Here is a 21433-nt window from a genome sequence, read left to right as displayed (position 1 = left end):
GTTCTAAAAGTTCATCGAGGGTAATTAGCGAGCGCAATTTTTTTTTCTATAATGACGTTTGTCTCGGTGACTTTGGCATCATAAGCAGTGGAAAAACAGGTCCTTGCCAGACTTGCTTGACATGACCTCATTTACATGATATAAACGTCACTCTGAAAGTGTGGCGTGACGTGTTAGTTCTAAAAATTCATCGAGGGTAATTAGCGAGCGCAATTTTTTTTTCTATAATGACGTTTGTCTCGGTGACTTTGGCATCATAAGCAGTGGAAAAACTGGTCCTTGCCAGACTTGCTTGACATGACCTCATTTTCATGATATACACACGATTATTATCTCACGGGTGTCTCTCTCACGTATGTAGGATAAAAGAAAGAACCCAACCCAACTGCAAAGACTTTTTTTTTAACATAAGCGTGGGTGGTTGTTAGGTCTGCATTTTTTCCCCGCGACGTTTTTCTAAGTGATCATTAAAGGTACTGAACTTGTCAAATCCAGGTGCACGGAGCCCCTGGGGCTTTTAGTCATACCTCAGGCAGCTATCCGTTGGAAGAACTACCAAGTTTCATTGACTTGCACCCAAAGAGTCAAGAACTGCGATTTTTGTACGAATTAATTTCGTACTCGGACCCGGCTGGTCTTGACCTATTTTTGGATCTAAATTTAGATCAGGTAGATCACCACATCATGCACAAAAAGACACGTCACAAGCAAACTATGTCAGACATCATCATGAGTTTGTGTAAAACAAAATGGAGGCCGGAATCACTCAGTTGAATCGAACTCCGACCAAACACCACGTAATAACTAGGTTAATTTATGCACTCGCGCGAACAAGAAACTGTCGAGCTTCACAGATGTCGTCGTTGGGTAGTTTTGGGTTTGTTTTACTACCATAGGAGGATTTTTGAACTGTAAATGCACTCAGCTGCAACAAAACCGCAAAACGAAGGCTGTGAGCTGCACTGTGCCTTTAACATTCAAATCAAAATATAGTCATACAGTGGTACCTCCCTATACCACCCTTCTCTTTTACGGGTCCCTCAATAATACGACCGACTTTTCTCTGACGGATTTTTTCTCCTTCTTTGTCTTAGTATTTGTCACCCCCATATTACGTCCCCCTCTCTAATACGACATACGACCGTCCAAACGTGGACTTATAACGACTTTTCCCAAAATTATCACCGGGTTGGTTTACTCTAACTTATATCTCCAGTCGAGTGAGTAAGCGATACGGACACAAACACGTGCTAAAATCCTGTCCGTGTACATCACTTCGGCACGCTAACGGCTGAAGCCATGGTTTTTCGTTTCTATTTCAGGTCATTACTTTATTTTGAATAGATAAGGGTAATTCGCCAGATGTCTGCTTCATTTTGCAAAGAACTGTGCAGGAACTTCTACCTTTTAAACACGCAAAGTTACAGAAACGTTATGAAAGCAATCTGGTCATCGAACCAAAACCGAAAGTTGTGGTGACGTCATGTTATTTTGCGATGTACGTATGCAAAGCGTGTGTAACATTTTCGGTCTAGCTAACAATGGCGGCCGACGAACATGGGTTTTGAAATCTGGAATTGTTCTTGGTTTTCCCTGATCCGTGACCGAATGACGCGATATACAACCACGCGTTCGTTTGAATCAATAAATTCTTCTCAGAATTCCGTCGGTGAAGTTTGAAGGTTAGTAGTGGAGTACATGTCCTAAATTATTCAACTCTGTGGACAGTCCGTAGTGCAGTTGTCCCCAAGTTGAATGAGTGAGTCAAGTTTCATCGTGAAAACTGACGCTTTTGGCTACAATTTTACATCAGTTTCAACACACTGCCGCGGTTCTTATTCGTTTTGTTCCTTGCGTTTGGGACACTTTTCTTTGTTTTCAACCAAATCGTTGCTGGGTATCGTATAACTATGATTAGTAGCTGGTATCGACATCGATGCCGTGTGCATGTTTTGGGACCGCATGCTTTCGTTCGACCTCAGTTTGTTTATTTCAAACCTTAACCCACGAGTAGTTACGGGGCTTCATTAAACAAGCAAGAAAACTGTGTGGGTAATTAATTGAATTAGAAAACAGGTTACCATAATCGTTTAAGGAAAGAATAACATTACTTTGTGGGCGGAATCAATCAAAACGCCAATGTCATTCCGGATCATTGACGGACCCGGTCATAACAAAACCATCCTCCATAATACGACCCCTCCATAATACGACCGAATTTCGGTTACATTTTCAAAGTCGTTGTAGAGAGGTACCACTGTACCTAAAAAAATGTCGGATCACTGGGTAAAAGGTTTCATGCGTCCATATCATCATGATCAGATATGAAGCATTCTGATACAAATAACCGGCACGGTTGGCCTAGTGGTAAGGCGTCCGCCCCGTGATCGGTAGGTCGTGGGTTCGAACCCCGGCCGGGTCATACCTAAGACTTTAAAATTGGCAATCTAGTGGCTGCTCCGCCTGGCGTCTGGCATTATGGGGTTAGTGCTAGGACTGGTTGGTCCGGTGTCAGAATAATGTGACTGGGTAAGACACGAAGCCTGTGCTGCGACTTCTGTCTTGTGTGTGGCGCACGTTATATGTCAAAGCAGCACCGCCCTGATATGGCCCTTCGTGGTCGGCTGGGCGTTAAGCAAACAAACAAACAAGACAGACAAAATTCTGATACAAATACACTGGAACCCCAGTTTAAAACCTCCAAAAATGGAAGTTAATCAGGTCTCAAAAAGGAGGTGGTCTTAAATTGGGGGCTAATTTACAGGTTATGAAGAGAAAGTCTGAGAAAATAAGGTCTTAAAGGGAGGGAGTCTTAATAGGGGGTTCCACTGTAACACAATTGGAGAATACAATATAAATTCTCTCCCTTGACCAGGTCCATTCCGCTACCTTGACCTCCATGGGGCTGCCCCCCTTGTGAGCCGCATGCAGCGGTACCAGGAGTTATACGGCATCCAGTTCCAGCCCTGCCAGCTGCTGGCTGACCACGCCAAGGATAGCAGCAAGAAGTTCCACCCCAAGTGATAGTGCACAATGCCATCTTTGCTCTCTTGGGACAAGTGATAGTGCATAGTGCCATCTTTGCTCTCTGGGACTCATTCATTGCGTTTTGTATACATGTGTTTGCCTCTAAAGTACCGTGTGTAATTGGTGTATGAACTTGAGATTTTTGTGATGAGTGGGAGATATTTATGAACAACTTGACGAGACGTGTTTTTGACTGAGACTACAAGGAGATTTGTTTGTCGCATACCTTGTCCCTGTGCTGTGATTCTTACATGTTTGTCTGAAGAATTATGTTAGAAGTTGTATCCGTCGTACAATTGCGTTTTCAAATTGTATTGCTCAATGGCCTTGCAAGACTCTTATATTTTTTTTATCTTACTAAGGAAGAATAGTCCCTTCAAGGTTAGGGCAGTACAAGCCATGACAAAATGATAAGTTTAAGCTGTTGCATGAAATCGTTTTTTCATTAAAAACTAATTATGTAAATTTATGCTGAGAACTTTGAGATTGTTTCGTAACTTCCCAGCTGTGTATGTCAGGTGAAATGAGCATTGAGGAACCTCAAAACAAATGATGCCAGTGCTCGGTGAACAAAGGTGTGTGTCTTATTGTGTTTGTGTGCATGGTGTTGAAATGGGTGAGGTAAAAGAAAATGCTTCTGGGAATGAGGTGGGTATTTAAAGATGACCAAGCATAACACAGTGCACTGAGTCTAGGCTGAATTGTTACTAAATCATTGAGACTGCCTGACTCATCACTCAAAAAGAGGTGTGCAGACTTAAACCATGCTAGATTTATTCATATCACTTAACAATTGCACTCAACCATCACAAATATGACAACGAAATCTGGTAGGTAAACGTGACAGATCTATGGATTGTAAGACAAGGGTGCAAAGAGTTTGAAAAGTCAAGGGATTTGAAAACATTTACCAGTAACTATAGTAGAAAAGAACTTATTCGCATCACGAGTACTAAATTCCTTGCAAATGATGGACAAGTTCTGTAATTCATTTAAAGAGAAAGTTATATCTGATGCATTACATTACATACTGTCATGTGGCCGGATTTGAAGACTGCATGTGTGATATTTAGAGAGAAAAATAAATCATCAAGTATTCCTATTGATTTTGACAGTTATGTGAGCAGATAAGTTTGCTTCAGTGTAAATGGATGAGTGCATCTTAATACAAGTTTGGCTGAATGTTGAAAATAAATTTGACCATTTATCCACAGTTTGTGTTTTCATACTTTGAGCGGTTCAAACATGCAACACTCACACACACAGACACACACACACAAATTACTAAGATCTCTATTTTTCAAAGAGAACAATCAGTTTATTCCACAAAACGATCAACAAGCACACTACCATTGCTGTACACATTACAAAAGTCATACATGTACTCACTTGACACCCTTTTTGCATGCACTCGTGAAGATAATCACCACATTTTTTCTCTGGTCATTCATGATCTATTAACTTGTAAAAAGCGCAGTTGTCCACGTATTCTTTTCACGCAACACTTTCACAGGAAAACTCAAACAGCCACAACTCTCATTCACATGCTTTACAGGGGACCCCCAATTTAAGACTCTCCCTTTTAAGACATGATTTGTTCCGAGTTTCTCTTCTTTTCTTTATTTGGTGTTTAACATCGTTTTCAACCACGAAGGTTATATCGCGACGGGGAAAGGGGGGAGATGGGATAGAGTCAATTGTTTCTTGTTCACAAAAGCACTAATCAAAAATTTGCTCCAGGGGCTTGCAACGTAGTACAATGTATTACCTTACTGGGAGAATGCAAGTTTCCAGTACAAAGGACTTAACATTTCTTACATACTGAGTGACTAAAATCTTTACAAACATTGACTATATGTGACCCTCCACCACGAAATGAGTCGCATGTCACCTCGCGCGGTTCTGCGCTAGGCTTACTATAAGTCCGGGGAGTGTCTGGTAACAGTGAGTGGGTCACCTTAGTCACAGGCTTATAACTCAAACAGTTTTCGCTCTTTTCTAAAACGGTTTTCACCACTGAATAGAGCATAAAAATCTCGTTATGAAAATGTAAAAATATGAAAATCATGCAAAGGTGACATGCGACTCATTCCGTGGTGGAGGGTCACATATTCTATACAAGAAACACTTAAAGAAACAGAAAAGGAGAAACAGAATCCGTTAGTCGCCTCTTACGACATGCTGGGGAGCATCGGGTAAATTCTTCCCCCTAACCCGCGGGGGGTGAGTTTCTGTTCATAACCTCCATTTGAACACTCTCCTTAAGGCCTGATTTTCTCAGACTTTTTGAGGTCGTAAAAACGGGGTTCCACAGTTTGTGTATACACTTTGTACAAGTTCACATGAACAAGAAGATGAATAACTCATTCATAATCTGGAGGTTTAAGGTATGTGTAGTTGTCTTTCATTATACGCTCTGTAGCTGATCCATAGTAGTCTATCACATATTCTGAGCCATCTGAAGGTTTCACCACCTGCCAGACAGAAACACAGAACATAAGCGTTGAGCACAAATGCATAAAGTTTGAATAAGCATGTATAAACAGCAAAGAGGCTGAATAAACAATGGCCAATAAACAAACATAAGCAGCAACATACAAGATACATTTATGCATTTGTCAAAAAAAAAAACCCAAACAAGATGACCTACTGGATCAAAACGACAAACATTTGCCCTTAAAGGTGGTCGTCTACATTTTTGCTTTTTTTCAATAATCTTATGGTTAGATTTCGCTAAAAAGTTATGTCAGATGATGAATGAACCATGGGGAAAAAAGTTATAGAAAAAAAATACATGTAAAAAAAGATTTTATCTTTGGGTAACTTGACTCACGCTTCCAATATTTTGTTTTCTGTTTGCTGAGAACATGTGCTTTGCCTAAAAATACTGACCAATCAAATTCATGTCACTATGCTTATAGCCACGCCCAAACAAGTGCAGCAACAGTTTGACACTGGAGCGCTGTCCACGCTTTTTTTTTTAAACGCACGAAATGCACGGGATTTGAGAGGAGTTTTGTGCCTGGCATTTTCCAAATAAGGATATCCTACTATGAGTACTACGCTGGAATACTACAATGAATTTTCAAACGGCTACACTGGCTTCGTCTTTCCTGATCGAAAGGGGGTGTATTGTTGATATTTGTAGATAATAGACTCTGCATTTTAATGGTCAAATGGCGATTTCGGTATAAAAATGTAGACAAGGACCTTTAATAGATGGACTGGAAATAACTGTCAGGTTTGCATGGGTTGTGAACAGTAACATTGGTACGAGGTATGATCCTTCTTCTTCTTCTTCTTCAGCGTTCCAGAATTTTCTGGTTACGTGTGAGCTCGTTTGCCCATTTGGATTCCCCACACTATACTCTGAGAGCATAGTCAGCTCACTCCGCTTTCGTTGAGTAGGCATGCTGAGTATTTTCGTGTTTCCATAACCCACCGAACTCTGACATGGATTACAGGATCTTTTCCGTGCGCACTTGGTCTTGTGCTTGCGTGTACACACGAAGGGGGTTAAGTCACTAGCAGGTCTGCACATAAGTTGACCAGGGAGATCGGAAAAATCTCCACTCTTAACCCACCAGGCGGCAGCGACCGGGATTCGAACTCACGACCTCCCGATTAGGAGGCCGACGTCTTACCACCACGCCACTGCGCCCGTCCGAGGTATGATCCAAACAAAATGATCAAACCGCGATTATACAAGTCTCAGGGTACTGATCATAAAAAGTAATATATCATTTGAAAGGCCAATCATTTAACTGGTATACCTCTAAGAGATGACGTCATTAGGCTACTACGTCATAAATAACGAGGTTTTAAAATACGTCATTTTTGGGTTGTGCTTCAAAACGGGGTCTTTTGTCAAGCGCCATGAAAATCTTAACTTCTTTGAAAGAGTGTAGCTGGATGGTGGTACAAAGAAAATTGCTAACAAAGCTGAAGAACGTTACATGAATCAAAGCTGTTCCATATTCTACAATCTGACAAAAGAAAAGGGAAATCGAAACTGGGACTCAGGACTTTTTTATTTTAGGCCATAGCCCATAAATAGGGTGAAACACAATTACAAATAAAAAACATGTTCACAGGCAATCTGCTATAACGGTTCAATCTTAATATATATGTAAAACTGGAACAAATCCATCTGACAAAAATACTGGTTTTCCTTGACAGGAACGTAATATAACTACACTTCCCACATCTCAACCAAAAACAATTTCTTTTCGTTTTTTGGCCTTATAAATAAAAATGGCTAAGCTCTTCACAAGTTTAGGATTTTGTGACTGGACAAGTATTGATAACCTAAATGTACATGGTATTCTACAATATTTATCAGGAATAAACTCTGTACGCAAGTCTTCATATGCTGGACAAACAAATACAAAATGAACATCGCTTTCAATACATGTTTTGCAAAAGGGACAAAGCAATTTCTCTGCTAGTTTATCATTTTATCATATCTGTGCTTATGTGGTTCGGTGACTGATATTCCCATTCGAAAATTGGCAAGGCTTTAACAAGATACCTGTTTACATCGGATCTTAAATACAATTCTGTTCTATGGTCATATGCTGCTATTTTTTTCCGCTTCCTAATTGTAGCCAGTTAACAGTCAAAACGCTGTGATTCTTTCGCACTTGATCAAGTAGCCCTTATTATCTCTGTTACTGTTAGCTTGGGCAGCAAAGTCAAATTGTGCAGTAATTGGTCAAACGGTCAATAATCAGTAGAACCTGTTCTATTTGTGGGATGGACGATGGAACCCACAAAGATTTCAACATAGGGTTGGCGCATGGCAGAATGATAACCAACTTGCAAACTGTGACTGTACATTGCATGATGGCCCAATGAGTCTAAACAACCATGTGTATATATATATGAACAGCAAAATATAGACTTTGTCTTAACATGGAACTGTCAGATCAACTGACCTGTGTTGCAATGAGAAGAATGTCAACAAGCTGGCCAAGGAACATGAAGCCAAGGGTAGCAAATTTCACCAAGCCTGTGAATATAAAACAGAAAATTAAATCATAGTTTCCAAAAAGCATAGAATGCCAAAAACCGTTTTTCAGTCATTCTATTACAAATTATGTAAAGAATAATCCTACAAAGTTTCAATCACATCCGATGAACTTTGTCAAAGATATAAAATGTCTAATTTTTCCTTTGACGCTGACCTGTGACCTTGAAAAGGTCAAAGTCAACGAAACCATCGTTAAAGTGTAGAGGTCATTGTCACGACTAAACAAAATATGAGCCCGATCGCTTTGATAGTTTCCGAGAAAAGTCCAACGTTAAGGTGGTGTCAGACTAACACTGACCGATTACATAGAGTCACTTTTTCTCAAGTGACTCAAAAAACCTACTTGAACCCATTTTGCATGGGAGCTGCCCCAGCTCTGTATCACTTCTCCCCAAAAGACTGGCTATAAATGTACAAATAGGAGTGTCATAAACAACTACACTTGATCTGTACCCTTGTGTATTGTTAATTTGAAGCTTTGCAGGATGGTGGAAGAGATGTCAATTTTCAGCTAACTGTAGTAAAAACTTGTTACCAAGTGATACGTTGAGAGTTATCTCAGGAGCATGGAAAAACATTATCTTGCATATATATATGAAAAGAACGGTATTATTCTTTTAACGAAATGCATGCACTATGGTACAGGGTATAGCTAGATTAACCACTAAGTCAAGACATGAAGTAATTTTTGGGTCACATTGCAATAATGTTCTCAACCTAAAACAGCTTGAATGATTTTTGCATAAATACAGCCCAGTGAATTGCACATATGAAAGCACAACATGTTGTTACGTAAATCTTCAAAGTAACCTTTTTTTCTTCACGTTTCTCAACAACAATACAAAACACCCCCAAAACAACTTTTTACCTATGGCAGGATATCCCAGGTAAAACCGATCCACTCCAAACATTCCAAGGAAGACGGACAGCAGCAGTGCATTTTCAAATGAATGTCCATTCCTGTCAAAGAGAAACAAATTTAGTCATCAGAACAATCACAGCAAAGTGTGCAGTTAAGTTATAACTTATAGCAAAAGACAAGCTTTTCCAGTTTATTGCAACCAAATGAAAGCAGTTTCTACACAGAAATGTGAATTGCTACTTGTTTGACAAAATAAGACAGAAAAAGAGCATCAAACTGTCACTGCATATATATATATATGCCAACTACCTTGTGACTTTCCTTTGTCGCTGCCCTACACGCCACCAGGCGTGAAAGGCAGTAAATAAATTAAGTAGATGTGCAACGCCAAGGCACTGCATACCCCAGCGAAAGACAAACCTCTCTCTCTCTCTCTCTCTCTCTCTCTCTCTCTCTCTCTCTCTCTCAAACACACACACACACACACACACACACACACACACACACCCAAGTTACACACGTACACACATACACACTCACTCACACGCACTCACTCACTCTCTCACACACACACTTCACTGTACACACAAAACACACCCCCATACGCACATATAGACAGACGGACATACACACCTTTACAAACAAACACACATACACACACACATACACTTACGCACACGCACAAACCAACCCACCCACTCTCTCTCTCTCTTATACAAACAGACACACACCCACACAAACATGTACATACGCACGAATGTACGCACGCACACACCCACAGACACACACACACACACACATTGACTCACACAAATCTCATACACACAATACACACACTCATACGCACATACACGGTTGGCCTAGTGGTAAGGCGTCCGCCCCGTGATCGGGAGGTCGTGGGTTAGAACCCAGGCCGGGTCATACCTAAGACTTTAAAATTGGCAATCTAGTGGGTGCTCCGCCTGGCGTCTGGCATTATGGGGTTAGTGCATGCTAGGACTGGTTGGTCCGGTGTCAGAATAATGTGACTGGGTGAGACATGAAGCCTGTGCTGCGACTTCTGCCTTTTGTGTGGCGCACGTTATATCTCAAAGCAGCACCGCCCTGATAATTATGGAAACAAACAAACAAATACGCACATAGACAGACGGACACACACACCTTTACAAACAAACACATATACACACTCATACACACACAAACATACACACAAACTCATGCACACACACACACATTCACACACACACACACACACTCCGGTTGGTCCGGTGTCAGAATAATGTGACTGGGTGAGACATGAAGCCTGTGCTGCGACTTCTGTCTTGTGTGTGGCGCACGTTATATGTCAAAGCAGCACCGCCCTGATAATGGCCCTTCGTGGTCGGCTGGGCGTTAAGCAAACAAACAAACAAACACCCACACACTGTACATACGCACGCACACACACACACATTGACTGACACAAATCTCATACACACATAATACACACGCACATAGACCGGCACGGTTGGCCTAGTGGTAAGGCGTCCGCCCCGTGATCGGGAGGTCGTGGGTTCGAACCCCGGCCGGGTCATACCTAAGACTTTAAAATTGGCAATCTAGTGGCTGCTCCGCCTGGCGTCTGGCATTATGGGGTTAGTGCTAGGACTGGTTTGTCCGGTGTCAGAATAATGTGACTGGGTGAGACATGAAGCCTGTGCTGCGACTTCTGTTTTGTGTGTGGCGCACGTTATATGTCAAAGCAGCACCGCCCTGATATGGCCCTTCGTGGTCGGCTGGGCGTTGAGCAAACAAACAAATACGCACATAGACAGTCGGACACACACACCTTTACAAACAAACACATATACACACTCATACACACACAAACATACACACAAACTCATGCACCCACACATACACACCCACTCTCTCTCTCTCAAGCACACACACACACACACACACACACACACACACACACACACACACACTCACTCGCACTCACTCACTCTCTGACAAAAAAACTTCATACACACAAAACACACACCCATACGCACATATGGACAGACGGACATGCACACCTTTACAAACAAACACACATACACGCACACACATACACTTATGCCCACACACACACACGAATACAGACTCATGCACGCGTGCGCACACACACACACACACACACACACACACAAATACACACACACCACACACATACGAGTACAGACTCATGCACGCGTGCGCGCGCACACACACACACACACACACACACACACACACACACACACACACACAGTAACACTAACACATGTGCACAAAATGAACACAAACACACACACTGCACGAGAGAGAAAGACTACGGGGAGGCATGACGTCATGATGCATTAATTGACGTCAAAGACTTTCGACCGTGACGTATTCTTCTTACGCGAGCTTTATCCATAGACTTGGAAACTACGGAATTTCTACCCGTCCAATGCGGCCTGGGGTGGCGTTTGCTGAAAAAATGGGGGCGCCTATTTTACCCACCGTATTTTTGTTAGTATGGTCCCCATTTTTGGTTAACTTCCATCTCCAACTGTAGCACGTAGCCGGGCACAACGAATCCTTCTTTATCATGTATTATTCGGTGTGCACATTTCTCAAATCGATTACAGTATAGCGTTCACGGGATACCTCCAGCTTCGCTGGGATAAAAAAAATACCTTGTGACTTGATCGCATACACTAATAACAATCAGTAATTTTTCACAGCAACAGTGGAACCCCCCCCCCCCCCCCCCTCAATTAAAGTTAAGAGCCCCCAATTTAAGACTTGCCCTTTTTAAGACCCTGCTTTTGCAAATGTTCTGTTCCTAGCCTCTGGTAATTTACCTCTATTTCAAGACTCCATACCTTTTAAGACCTCATTTTCTCAGATATTTGAAGGTCTTAATACTTTCCACCCCACCTATGTTGACTTAAGTTTTTTTCAGCCAAGACCAGTTGTGCTGCAGCAGGTCACTCAGAATTGTAGTAACTGTGTATCAACACACTGTAATGCAGGCGTTAGATCGACGTTACAGGAAGCGACTGAAGCTAACAGTCTGAGAGGATATATCCGTACCTGGTCAGATAGAGCCATATTAGTCATTACGGATATATCCGTACCTGGGAAACAATGAATTAAAAGGGGGCTTCCACTGTACTTATCTTCTGTCTTCTTCTGCGTTCGTGGGCTGAAACTCCCACGTACACTCGTATTTTTTGCACGAGTGGAATTTTACGTGTATGACCGTTTTTTACCCCGCCATTTAGGCAGCCATACGTTTTCGGAGGAACTGTACTTATAAACTCATGTCTCTCACGGAAGTTATCTGCACTTACGTCCACTTGCAGGATACATTCTTCTGGAATGTGTTGTTTGGGAGCCCGTCTGTACAATTAACACCTGGTGCAAGCTGGCACCAAACTGTAAACATTACACAAGGAATTAGAAACAACAATTTTCATGTTTTCAGCAGTCAAAACTCACCCAGATAGGAAGCTATTGTTGTGCATTACCAGTATCTTTCAAACTCAATGGCACATTTAGTGACATTTAGTGATAAAAAGTTGACACCACAAACATGCAGGTTGTTCATTTGAATCATGCACTGAACTGAATACTTTGCTCAATACAAATTAATATAACATTCACATATATATATACCGAGTATAAGCCCATGACATTGTAAACGCCCATCCCCCACCTTGGAGCAAAATCCGTGCAAAAGGTGAAGTACCGAGTAAACGCCCACCCCCCACTTTTGCATGGCTAAAAAATTAAAAAAACGAAAAATCGAGAACAGGGAGAGAAAAAAGGAATGCCGAAGAATGTCGTGTCAGAGTTGCTTCCCCTTGCTTTTGGCGCTTCTTTCCAAGAAAATGCCGAAGCGAAAATCTTACTCAGTAGAATTCAAGTTGACCGCTCTGGAGCACCTTGACAGACACGGGAATGTCAGTGCCACGGCCGAAGAGTTTGGTGTGGACAGAAAACAAATTAGGATGTGGCGAGCAAACAGAGATGTCCTTCTGCAGCATGAAACTGGCAGAGAAAAGTGAAAGTTGAAACTGCACCCTGGTCGGACTTTGAAGTCGGAGGAGTTGGAGGTGATACTTTTTGAGTTTCTACAAGAAGAAAGAAGCGAAGGGCGAGTTGTTAGAAAAAAAGACTTGCAGAGAAAAGCGCGACAGTTAGGGGCGGGTCTGAAACTTCAAGACTTTGATGCGTGAAACATGTGGCTACAAAGGTGGAAAAAACGGCACCATGTATCCATCCGCCTCTGTACGTCCAGTAACCAGAAGGTGCCGGCAGATTTTGAGGATTTCAGGTTTTTCAAGTTGTTTTTAAATAAAAGCCGTTTTTGTTGAATAGACATGCTTTCAATGTCTGAATTTACGAGTGATGGTGTGTAAGCCGATGTCTGTCTGCGAGTTTAACAATTTTATAATACACAAAATATCTTCATGTTGCTTCACATTTGCTTTAGTTTGAACAAACATAACACTTTACATACCAGATGGTATCATTATATGAATCATGTCTCCATTGCAATGAAGAATATGTTCGTGCAAAGGGTCAAGTACCGAGTATAAGCCCACCCCCCACTTTTTTCCGAAATTCGTGCAGTGGGGGGGGTGGGCTTATACTCGGTACTTTACGGTATTTATGACGACCAAATTTGTTTACTGCATCAGTTTCATTTGGTACGTTCAAAACTATTGTTTTTAAACTTGTATGACTTCTCTTCTTGAAATGTATTAGTTGTCTCCACATCTAACATGCGGTACTACTTGTCTCCGAAACCCCCCGAAAAACTCATCAGAAATAAGAAAATTCGTCCTTAGATCGTGTTTTGTTACATAATTGTTTGCAATCATGACTTATATTTGCAACTTTCACCGTTCATGGCTTTATTTTCGTGTTTGTGCGAGGATTTACGAAGGAGCGGAAGCACTAATCACATGACGTCATCAATACTTGTGCTTTCGAGTAACAAGAGTTACCTCCCTTGCATTGAAATTGTTGCATCGATTTCGTCGAAAATCCGGCTCTCAACACAAATATAAGGGTGCATGTAGCATGAATCAGGCTTACTTTTCACAGGCATGTCCAATACTTCACTTTGAAGATAGATTTAGTTAGTCTAGATGGGGTTTTCAGGGGTTTTCGGAGGTTTTCGGAGACAAGTAGTACTCCTAACATGAGCTGCTCACACAGTCATTATTATGTAATGATCTTACCTTTTGCAAGCCTTGTGTCCTTATCACAGCCAACAGCTTGTTGAGTTTCTGGGTCGATTTCTGTTTCATTACACAGGTATCTGACAAGCTTATAAGGACATTTTCTGTAATGTTTATACCTTGTTCTTAATTTATTGAATTAAACAATCATGAATAACGAATATTAGCATGCATACATAATTTCTAGTTGACACTCTGACTCAACATCAACAATATCAAAGCTAGAGAGAAGGCTGCAAACTCCAGAAGGATACTGTCCCATCATCAAATCATCACACTTCCCTCCGCTAGTTTCAATAGCCGGATACACTAGCGTTAGTGACAGCCACATCACAAGACCCCCGACATAATATAATAATATGCCGCGAGGTCGGAAGAAAAACATTTTGATATCATCCAAATAGCATCTTTTCTGGGTTTGTTGATGGGAGACCGAACTGCACCCGGAACCGGAAGTGACTACCCAAAACAAAAGTAGTTTTCAGAGGAATGGTTACCGCTTTAATTGAACAGTAGACAAATTCATGCACTGATAATTCTTTTGCTCTTGCTTGTACATAAATATTGAAAATAAGCTGATTCATTGAGAAATACAGACTAACTTTGGAGTTTTGATTGTGAAGATTACAACGCAAATAACTTCCGGTACCTAACCAAAACAGCAGACGACAATTTCACGTGTACCTGAACTCCGGTGTCAATAGTCTTAGCTGGTCAACGCAGTTTACAGTTGTTTGGTTGCTCAATAGAATGTTCATCCGGCCACTCCAGTTAACTCTTGCCATTCTCAAACCTGATGTTGTCGCTCATCCACAAGTCGTGCAGGTACTAAAGAGTTTGACCCTTCTGATGGCCGAGTAGCACACACAGTGCACACACACAAAAGCTCAGGTACGCACAACAGTTAGACACACACACACACGCACGCGCGTGCGCACAAATACATACACCCTCATCCCCACCCGCACATGTACACACACATATATACTCACACAGACACCAAATACACACACACACACACACACACACACACACACTCTTTTTGTAAAAACAGTGTCAAATATTGTCACATGATCTTGTTTTATTTCAGGAAATTCGCTCAATGATTCAAGGGCACGGTTTCTATTTCGTCAAGTCAAAACATCTCCACTTGACCAGAGCGAGGGCTGAAGAATTTTATAAAGAGCACAAGGGTATGTTATAAAAACATTTACTTTCACCTACATATGGATATGATCTACGCATGATATGGCCCTTCGTGGTCGGCTGGGCGTTAAGCAAAGAAACAAATATGATATACAACTTTAAGGTTCTCATGTTGTTGTTGTTGTTGTTGTTGTTGTTGTTGTTGTTGTTGTTGTTGTTGTTGTTGTTGTTGTTGTTGTTGTTGTTGTTGTTGTTGCAACAGCTTTTGCTTAAACAAACAAGCAAGCAGTGATATAATATATTGAAGTAGAGTGTATCAGTGTACATTTTTGCCTGTATAGCTACCAACATTCCTTTTGTACAAAAGTTTGCATCATATAGGGTGTATGCTATTCATATTGTGAGTATGCTTATTCTTATTGCAATGCCATCCCAATAAGTTGTAAGAAGTCATACATGCCTTTAGACAAAAGACTTGAACAACAAAAATGATCTTGCATTCTCCATTATTTGTATTTTAACATACATGTATTTTTGTTTCAGGAAAGTTTTTCCTCAACCGGCTTATCTACTTCATGAGCAGGTATGAACATCTTTTGCTCAGGTTGAAAAAAAAGGACAAAAGGTTTTAATTGTACTGTAGTTCAAAAGTTCATGATAGCCAGAAAAATGGGTAGAAAAAAGGTATCCTCCAGAGCTTTCTATTTTAGATGGTTCTGGCCTGGATATCCTGTTGAAATATTGGTGAACCTGTTGAAGAAGTTGCAACATATCTGCAGTTTAGTCGATCTGGTGGATTTTGATTCTAACGTTTTTTTCTTTGGAGATGCTTTTTGATGAAAGTATGTTTAAACAGTTAAAAAATGTACCCATAAAAAAGACCATGAATGACTCTACATTGGTGTCTTGTAATTGAGAACTATTTTGATATTTTCCCACAGTGGACCAATATGGACTCATATTCTGGCCAGGGAAGATGCCATTCCTCAGTGGAGACAACTCATGGGCCCTACAAAAGTGTTAAAGTAAGTTGTACTGCAAATTGCACAGCTTCCCTGGAACATCATTAATGCTTAAAGTTCAGGGTACCATTTCACTGATTTCTGCAAAGTGGAACTTTGTAGAAGTGAAGAAAAAATGCACAAAAGTTTGCCAACCTAAGTGATTTTATTTGTGGCAACATGTTTGTTTTTTCAAGATACCTGCATGGATTGATATAATAGGTTCCTCTCTAAACATTGAACATATTTTTTTCTCACACGCTGTAGTAAGAACAAAACACAAGCATTTATTAACCAGACCTGGGAACCCATACGATTTCGCTGTATTTTGTACGCATGATTGTCTAGAATACGATCAGTACGTTCAGTGGGAACAAAATATGACGAGAAAAATACCAAGGCCACTTTTCTTAACAAGCGCATCCAGAGGCCGATCCTGTAAATTGACACATGATTAGTTGTTGTCAGTAAACATTGAAAGACGAATTTGTTTTTACATGTAGGTTATTTGTAAACTTTATTAACGGTGCGACGGACGTGTGTGAAGCATGTTTGAATCATGGGTGTTCAAATGCGGTGTGATCGAGAACGCTCATTGTTTCTGAAAATACTCTAAGTTTGTCTAAGTATACTCCAAGTGCAAAACAGGGGTTCCCAGGTCTGATTAACACTACTGAATGTTAGAACTGAAAAAAATATAAATCATTCAAGCTGTTCTTTGCTTGTTTTGGTGGGAGGAGGGGGGGGTCACTAACAATCATTATATTCTATGTATCATGTTGTTTTGAACTGCATTTTGATTTATCAGCTGCCTTCATAGTGGAGGATTATTTGCATGTTAAATGCTCATTAGCCCAGCTTGCTTCATTTTTGTGTGTGTTTGAGGCGCACACAAGTGATATATAATTTTGTTTTTCAGTCTTTCTTCAGTGGCTTGCAAACAGAATAAGACAGCTCTTTCAGAATACAAAGTAATTCCTGAATAGATCTAATTGTTCCTGTTAGATGTTATCCTGTGACCGGAGCTCCTCTCTATGAAGGTATTTGCTGCATTCCAGGACTATTCATGAAGCACCAGATACTATACGAGGACAGTTTGGACTGACGGACACCAGAAATTGTTCACATGGATCAGGTAAGTAATAGAATCATAGTTCCGCTTTTAACAATGCACAAAAGAAAAAAACAGCAAGTATTCAAATAAACAATAGAAAAGTTTTTGGGTTATTTTGTTGCTTCTTATTCTTGCTGATGCCAGGAGACTGGTTCTGCATAACTCTCACTTCATGATGTCTTTATTTACATGGCTTACTTCCCTTTGTTTCTGAGATCTTCTAATAAATGGACAAGATTATAAAATTTTACAACCATTAATGCCAAGGGGGGGGGGGGGGGGGGGGGGGGGTGTCTGTCTTCCTATAAAAGATGACTGTTGAAAGGTTTACTAAAGCATGTGAAGAACTTTACTGTGTACCTGTATTTGCCACATGTAGCTCCCGTTCAATAAATACCTCTTGCTTATTTTGTGTGTGTGTGTGCATTTCATTATTTTTGTTATCTTTTAAATTATCATTAATCCATATTGGATGTCAAAGAGCCATCAACAGTATTGAGTAAACATGAGCATACATAAGGAGTGTTTTCCCTTTTGATGTTACAGATTCTGAGGAAACTGCAAAGCGGGAGATAGAGTTTTTCTTCCCGGAGTTTAATGCAGACAGGTGGTACAAGGAAGTGGAACCTGTGTTCAAATCTGGACAGGTAGAATTTGATGAAACTACATGCGAACATGTCCCCATACTGAAGCATGCCTCAAAAAGCTGACATGCTGTGGTGGTGTATGGAGGGAAAGGACAGAGGGACGAAGTGTGTGTGTGTTCGTGTGTGGTGTGTGTGTGCGTGCATGTGTGTGCGTGCATGTGTGTGTGCCTGTGTGCTGGCGAAGATGCAATGAACACAATCATGGAAATGAAATCTGGGATTGGTTGTCTATCATACGTTCTCACAGGTATATCTGTGTTAAAAACGATGTTGTATTCATATGTCACATATAAATATATGAAAAAAAACCATGAATTTATTCTACAAGAAAATCTGTTTGTTAACTGCATGTATGGGCAGACAGGAATTGTATCTGCAACATTTTTTTTATTCATATGTAGTTTACAGCAAAGAAAAGCACTCAAGTGTGTAATTTTAGTTCAGCTTTTTTTTGCTCAAGTTCATTAGATCAACACCTTTGAAATAAATTGGACTCGACTTTGACTACTTGAGTTTACAGTAATTGCCTTTTTTGACAACATTGTTGGTTAGATGAAGATACAAACAATATGCCTGAAAGGGTAAGATGATTGTATAGCACTGCATGTCATTCTTTTAAATGAATGATATTAGGTTCTTTAATGCACAGAGACAAAAAAGACATAAAACAGACGTTCTCTCACTCACTCACTCTCTCTCTCTCTCTCTCTCTCTCTCTCTCTCTCTCTCTCTCTCTCTCTCTCTCTCTCTCTCTCTCTCTCTCTCTCTCTCTCTCTCAAAGTGACTGAATTGTGGTGAAGAAAAACCTTTTCATCCCAAAGTAATTTTATTTACAATGATGTACATGTGATAATACAAACTCAATAGAGCAAAATGAGGTCCTGGAAATGAAAATATCAAAAGCAGACAAGGTAACCAAAATATTATAGTGGCAAAACTGAGGACAAGAATCATTTGTTAATAACATTTTTTTGTCCAACACTCATTTGTTTTGCTCTCTCTCTCACACTCTCTCTCTTTTTTTTTCTCTCACTCTCTCTCCCTCCCCCCCCCCCCCCCTCTCTCTCTCTCTCTCAGAGTACAGGACAACTAGTGTAAAAATACATATAATGTGTACATTGATTTCATGCTCATCCAATAAAATTAGTGACACAATATGTCATATGAAAAGCCTAGCAAGAAAGGCATCAAGCATTCCATGTATAGAAACTAGCAAGCACAAAAGGGTTCACTAAAGCGAATAGCCAGAGGCAGGATAAGTACTCCAACTAAGCTCTTCATTATCAGCATTTTCATACATGTAGTCCATTGTAATACAGTGGAACCCCCTTTTAAGACCTCCAAAAATCTGAAAAAATCAGGTCTTCAAAGGGAGGGAGTCTTAAAATGGAGAAAATTTACACAGGTTGTGAACAGAAAGTCTAAGAAAACAAGGTCTTAAAAAGGAGAGTCTTAACACTTTCGTGACGGGATGCGACTATATTAGTAATAGCGCTGCAACGCCCACGGACGGGAAGCGACTATTTTAGTATTAGACATACAAGGTACACGACTCGTGATTGCTTCCCGGTTTTTGAAGCTTGCAAATAAATTGAGTTGTTTCCCTTGATACACTTGGCGTCCCCTTCTGCCATTTGCAAATCCGCCTGATTTGTGTGCGTTTTTGAGGGAAAAAAATGAATCAAAGGCGAGCCTTGTCTCGGGAGGAGATTCTTCGGATGTTGGACCTAGAGGATCCCGTAGAGCATGATTCGGACGTATCGTTTTCGCCTCACGAAAGCGATACAAGCAGTGAAAGTGAGGAAGAAACAGTCCCGTTGTTGCTAGTACGAGTCGGCAAACTACACGTGGTTGGCGGTGATACTGCTAGACGAACATGTATCTCGGAATCGTGCAGGAGCTATGGGGGCGTGGCAGCACTGATAACAATGGATGGCTGGAGCCTTCAAATCCTTTTGGAATTGTTCATAGGTGTACAGTTGGTACTTTGTTGTGAAAATGTGACTTATATTCAATATGGATTACCTAGACATCATTTGGTGAGTGTTAGATCTACAGTTTTGTTTCATTTGAGTCAGGATGCTGTGAGTGAATGCGTGATTTGCTTGTTTTTTTCTTTGTACTGTCTCCTTATTTCTGTGTACAATGTTAACAATATTTCAGCTAATTCATAGGTTTTACACCTTGTTTGGTTATAACATTATTTATAATACTTTCTGTTAAAAAATAACTTTTAAAAAAAGCAGTAGAAAATAAAACACACACAAAAAAACGTTAAAAAACACAAATTATCCCCCTTTCACCCCCCTTTCACCCCCCTTTGCTAAAACAAATCGCGTGACAAACTTATAAATAGCACGACTGAACTGGGCATCCATTTTTGAATTAGTACACACAATTTGGTGGTGATTGGACTTAATTCAAGCTTGCTAGACAGATTTCTTTACAGTTACTGATTTTTGGGAAGTTTCTTGGTGGCAAGCTTGGGCAGGCAGGACGTAAACGCCGTGGCAGTGCTAGTCACATCGTCTACATTTTTGCTTTTTTTTTTAATAATCTTATGGTTAGATTTCGCTAAAAAGTTATGTCAGATGATGAATGAACCATGGGGAAAAAAGTTATAGAAAAAAAAATATATGTAAAAAAAGATTTGATTTTTGGGTAGCGTGACTCACGCTTCCAATATTTTGTTTTCTGTTTGCTGAGAACATGTGCTTTGCCTAAAAATACTGACCAATCAAATTCATGTCACTATGCTAAAAGCCACGCCCAAACAAGTGCAGCAACAGTTTGACACTGGAGCGCTGTCCACGCTTTTTTTTTAAACGCACGAAATGCACGGGATTTGAGAGGAGTTTTGCGCTTGGCATTTTCCAAATAAGGATATCCTACTATGAGTACTACGCTGTATTACTACAATGAATTTTCAAACGGCTACACTGGCTTCGTCTTTCCTGATCGAAAGGGGGTGTATTGTTGATATTTGTCAATAATAGACTCTGCATTTTAATGGTCAAATGGCGATTTCGGTGTAAAAATGTAGACAAGGACCTTTAAATTGGGGTGTCTTAAAAGGGGGGTTCCACTGTAGTACAGTACTTCAGCCAACCAACAAGACATCCTCTCTTGATATTATGGGTCTGGGAATTAGTGCTCATGGAGACCAGATAGCAACTTTTCTGAAGGGGATGAGAACAGGAATTGGGGTTGGGAAGTTACTAAGGGGGAAGGGAATTGGGGGTGGGGTGATTGGGTCTCAAGATATCCAAGCACAGCTGTACAAACAAATCATAAACAGCTCATTGCCTTTGATGCGACTTGATCCTAATAGACGAATTCCAGAAATAACTCTGTCTGGTTT

The 21433-nt window shown here is 40.6% G+C and overlaps 3 protein-coding genes across 5 annotated transcripts in view; 2 read left to right on the top strand and 1 right to left on the bottom strand.

The window, feature by feature from the left end:
* Window positions 1-4236, top strand: part of LOC138966298 (uncharacterized) — a 77623-nt gene extending 73387 nt beyond the window's left edge. The window contains exon 46 of the mRNA XM_070338473.1: window positions 2876-4236. Coding sequence (XP_070194574.1) covers window positions 2876-3024 — 149 coding nt within the window. The 3' untranslated portion in view covers window positions 3025-4236. The remainder of the gene's footprint in view (window positions 1-2875) is intronic.
* Window positions 4237-4323: 87 nt separating this feature from the next.
* LOC138966425 (TM2 domain-containing protein biscotti-like) lies at window positions 4324-14625 on the bottom strand. The gene is made up of 6 exons (XM_070338660.1): window positions 14419-14625; window positions 14165-14244; window positions 12266-12350; window positions 8928-9019; window positions 7965-8038; window positions 4324-5501 (listed from the first exon to the last, which is right to left on the bottom strand). The coding sequence occupies exons 1-6, from the start codon at window positions 14547-14549 to the stop codon at window positions 5391-5393; spliced, it is 573 nt and encodes a 190-aa protein (XP_070194761.1). The 5' UTR covers window positions 14550-14625; the 3' UTR covers window positions 4324-5390.
* Window positions 14626-14718: 93 nt separating this feature from the next.
* LOC138966426 (nucleoside diphosphate kinase 6-like) lies at window positions 14719-18576 on the top strand. Of its 3 annotated transcripts, none has more exons than XM_070338661.1 (6): window positions 14719-14989; window positions 15255-15357; window positions 15854-15893; window positions 16252-16335; window positions 17352-17446; window positions 17972-18576. In XM_070338661.1, the coding sequence occupies exons 1-6, from the start codon at window positions 14915-14917 to the stop codon at window positions 18133-18135; spliced, it is 561 nt and encodes a 186-aa protein (XP_070194762.1). In that variant the 5' UTR covers window positions 14719-14914; the 3' UTR covers window positions 18136-18576. The 3 variants fall into 3 exon arrangements, with proteins under 3 accessions (XP_070194762.1, XP_070194764.1, XP_070194763.1); XM_070338663.1 differs by having other exon boundaries at window positions 14720-15055; XM_070338662.1 differs by having other exon boundaries at window positions 14737-14989; window positions 17370-17446.
* The last annotated feature ends 2857 nt before the right edge of the window (window positions 18577-21433 follow it).

This window comes from Littorina saxatilis, linkage group LG5 (genome assembly GCF_037325665.1).
Source record: "Littorina saxatilis isolate snail1 linkage group LG5, US_GU_Lsax_2.0, whole genome shotgun sequence".
NCBI lineage: Eukaryota > Metazoa > Mollusca > Gastropoda > Littorinimorpha > Littorinidae > Littorina > Littorina saxatilis.
Note: the sequence above shows the minus strand (reverse complement) of the source record. Positions and strands in the feature narration are given on the sequence as shown.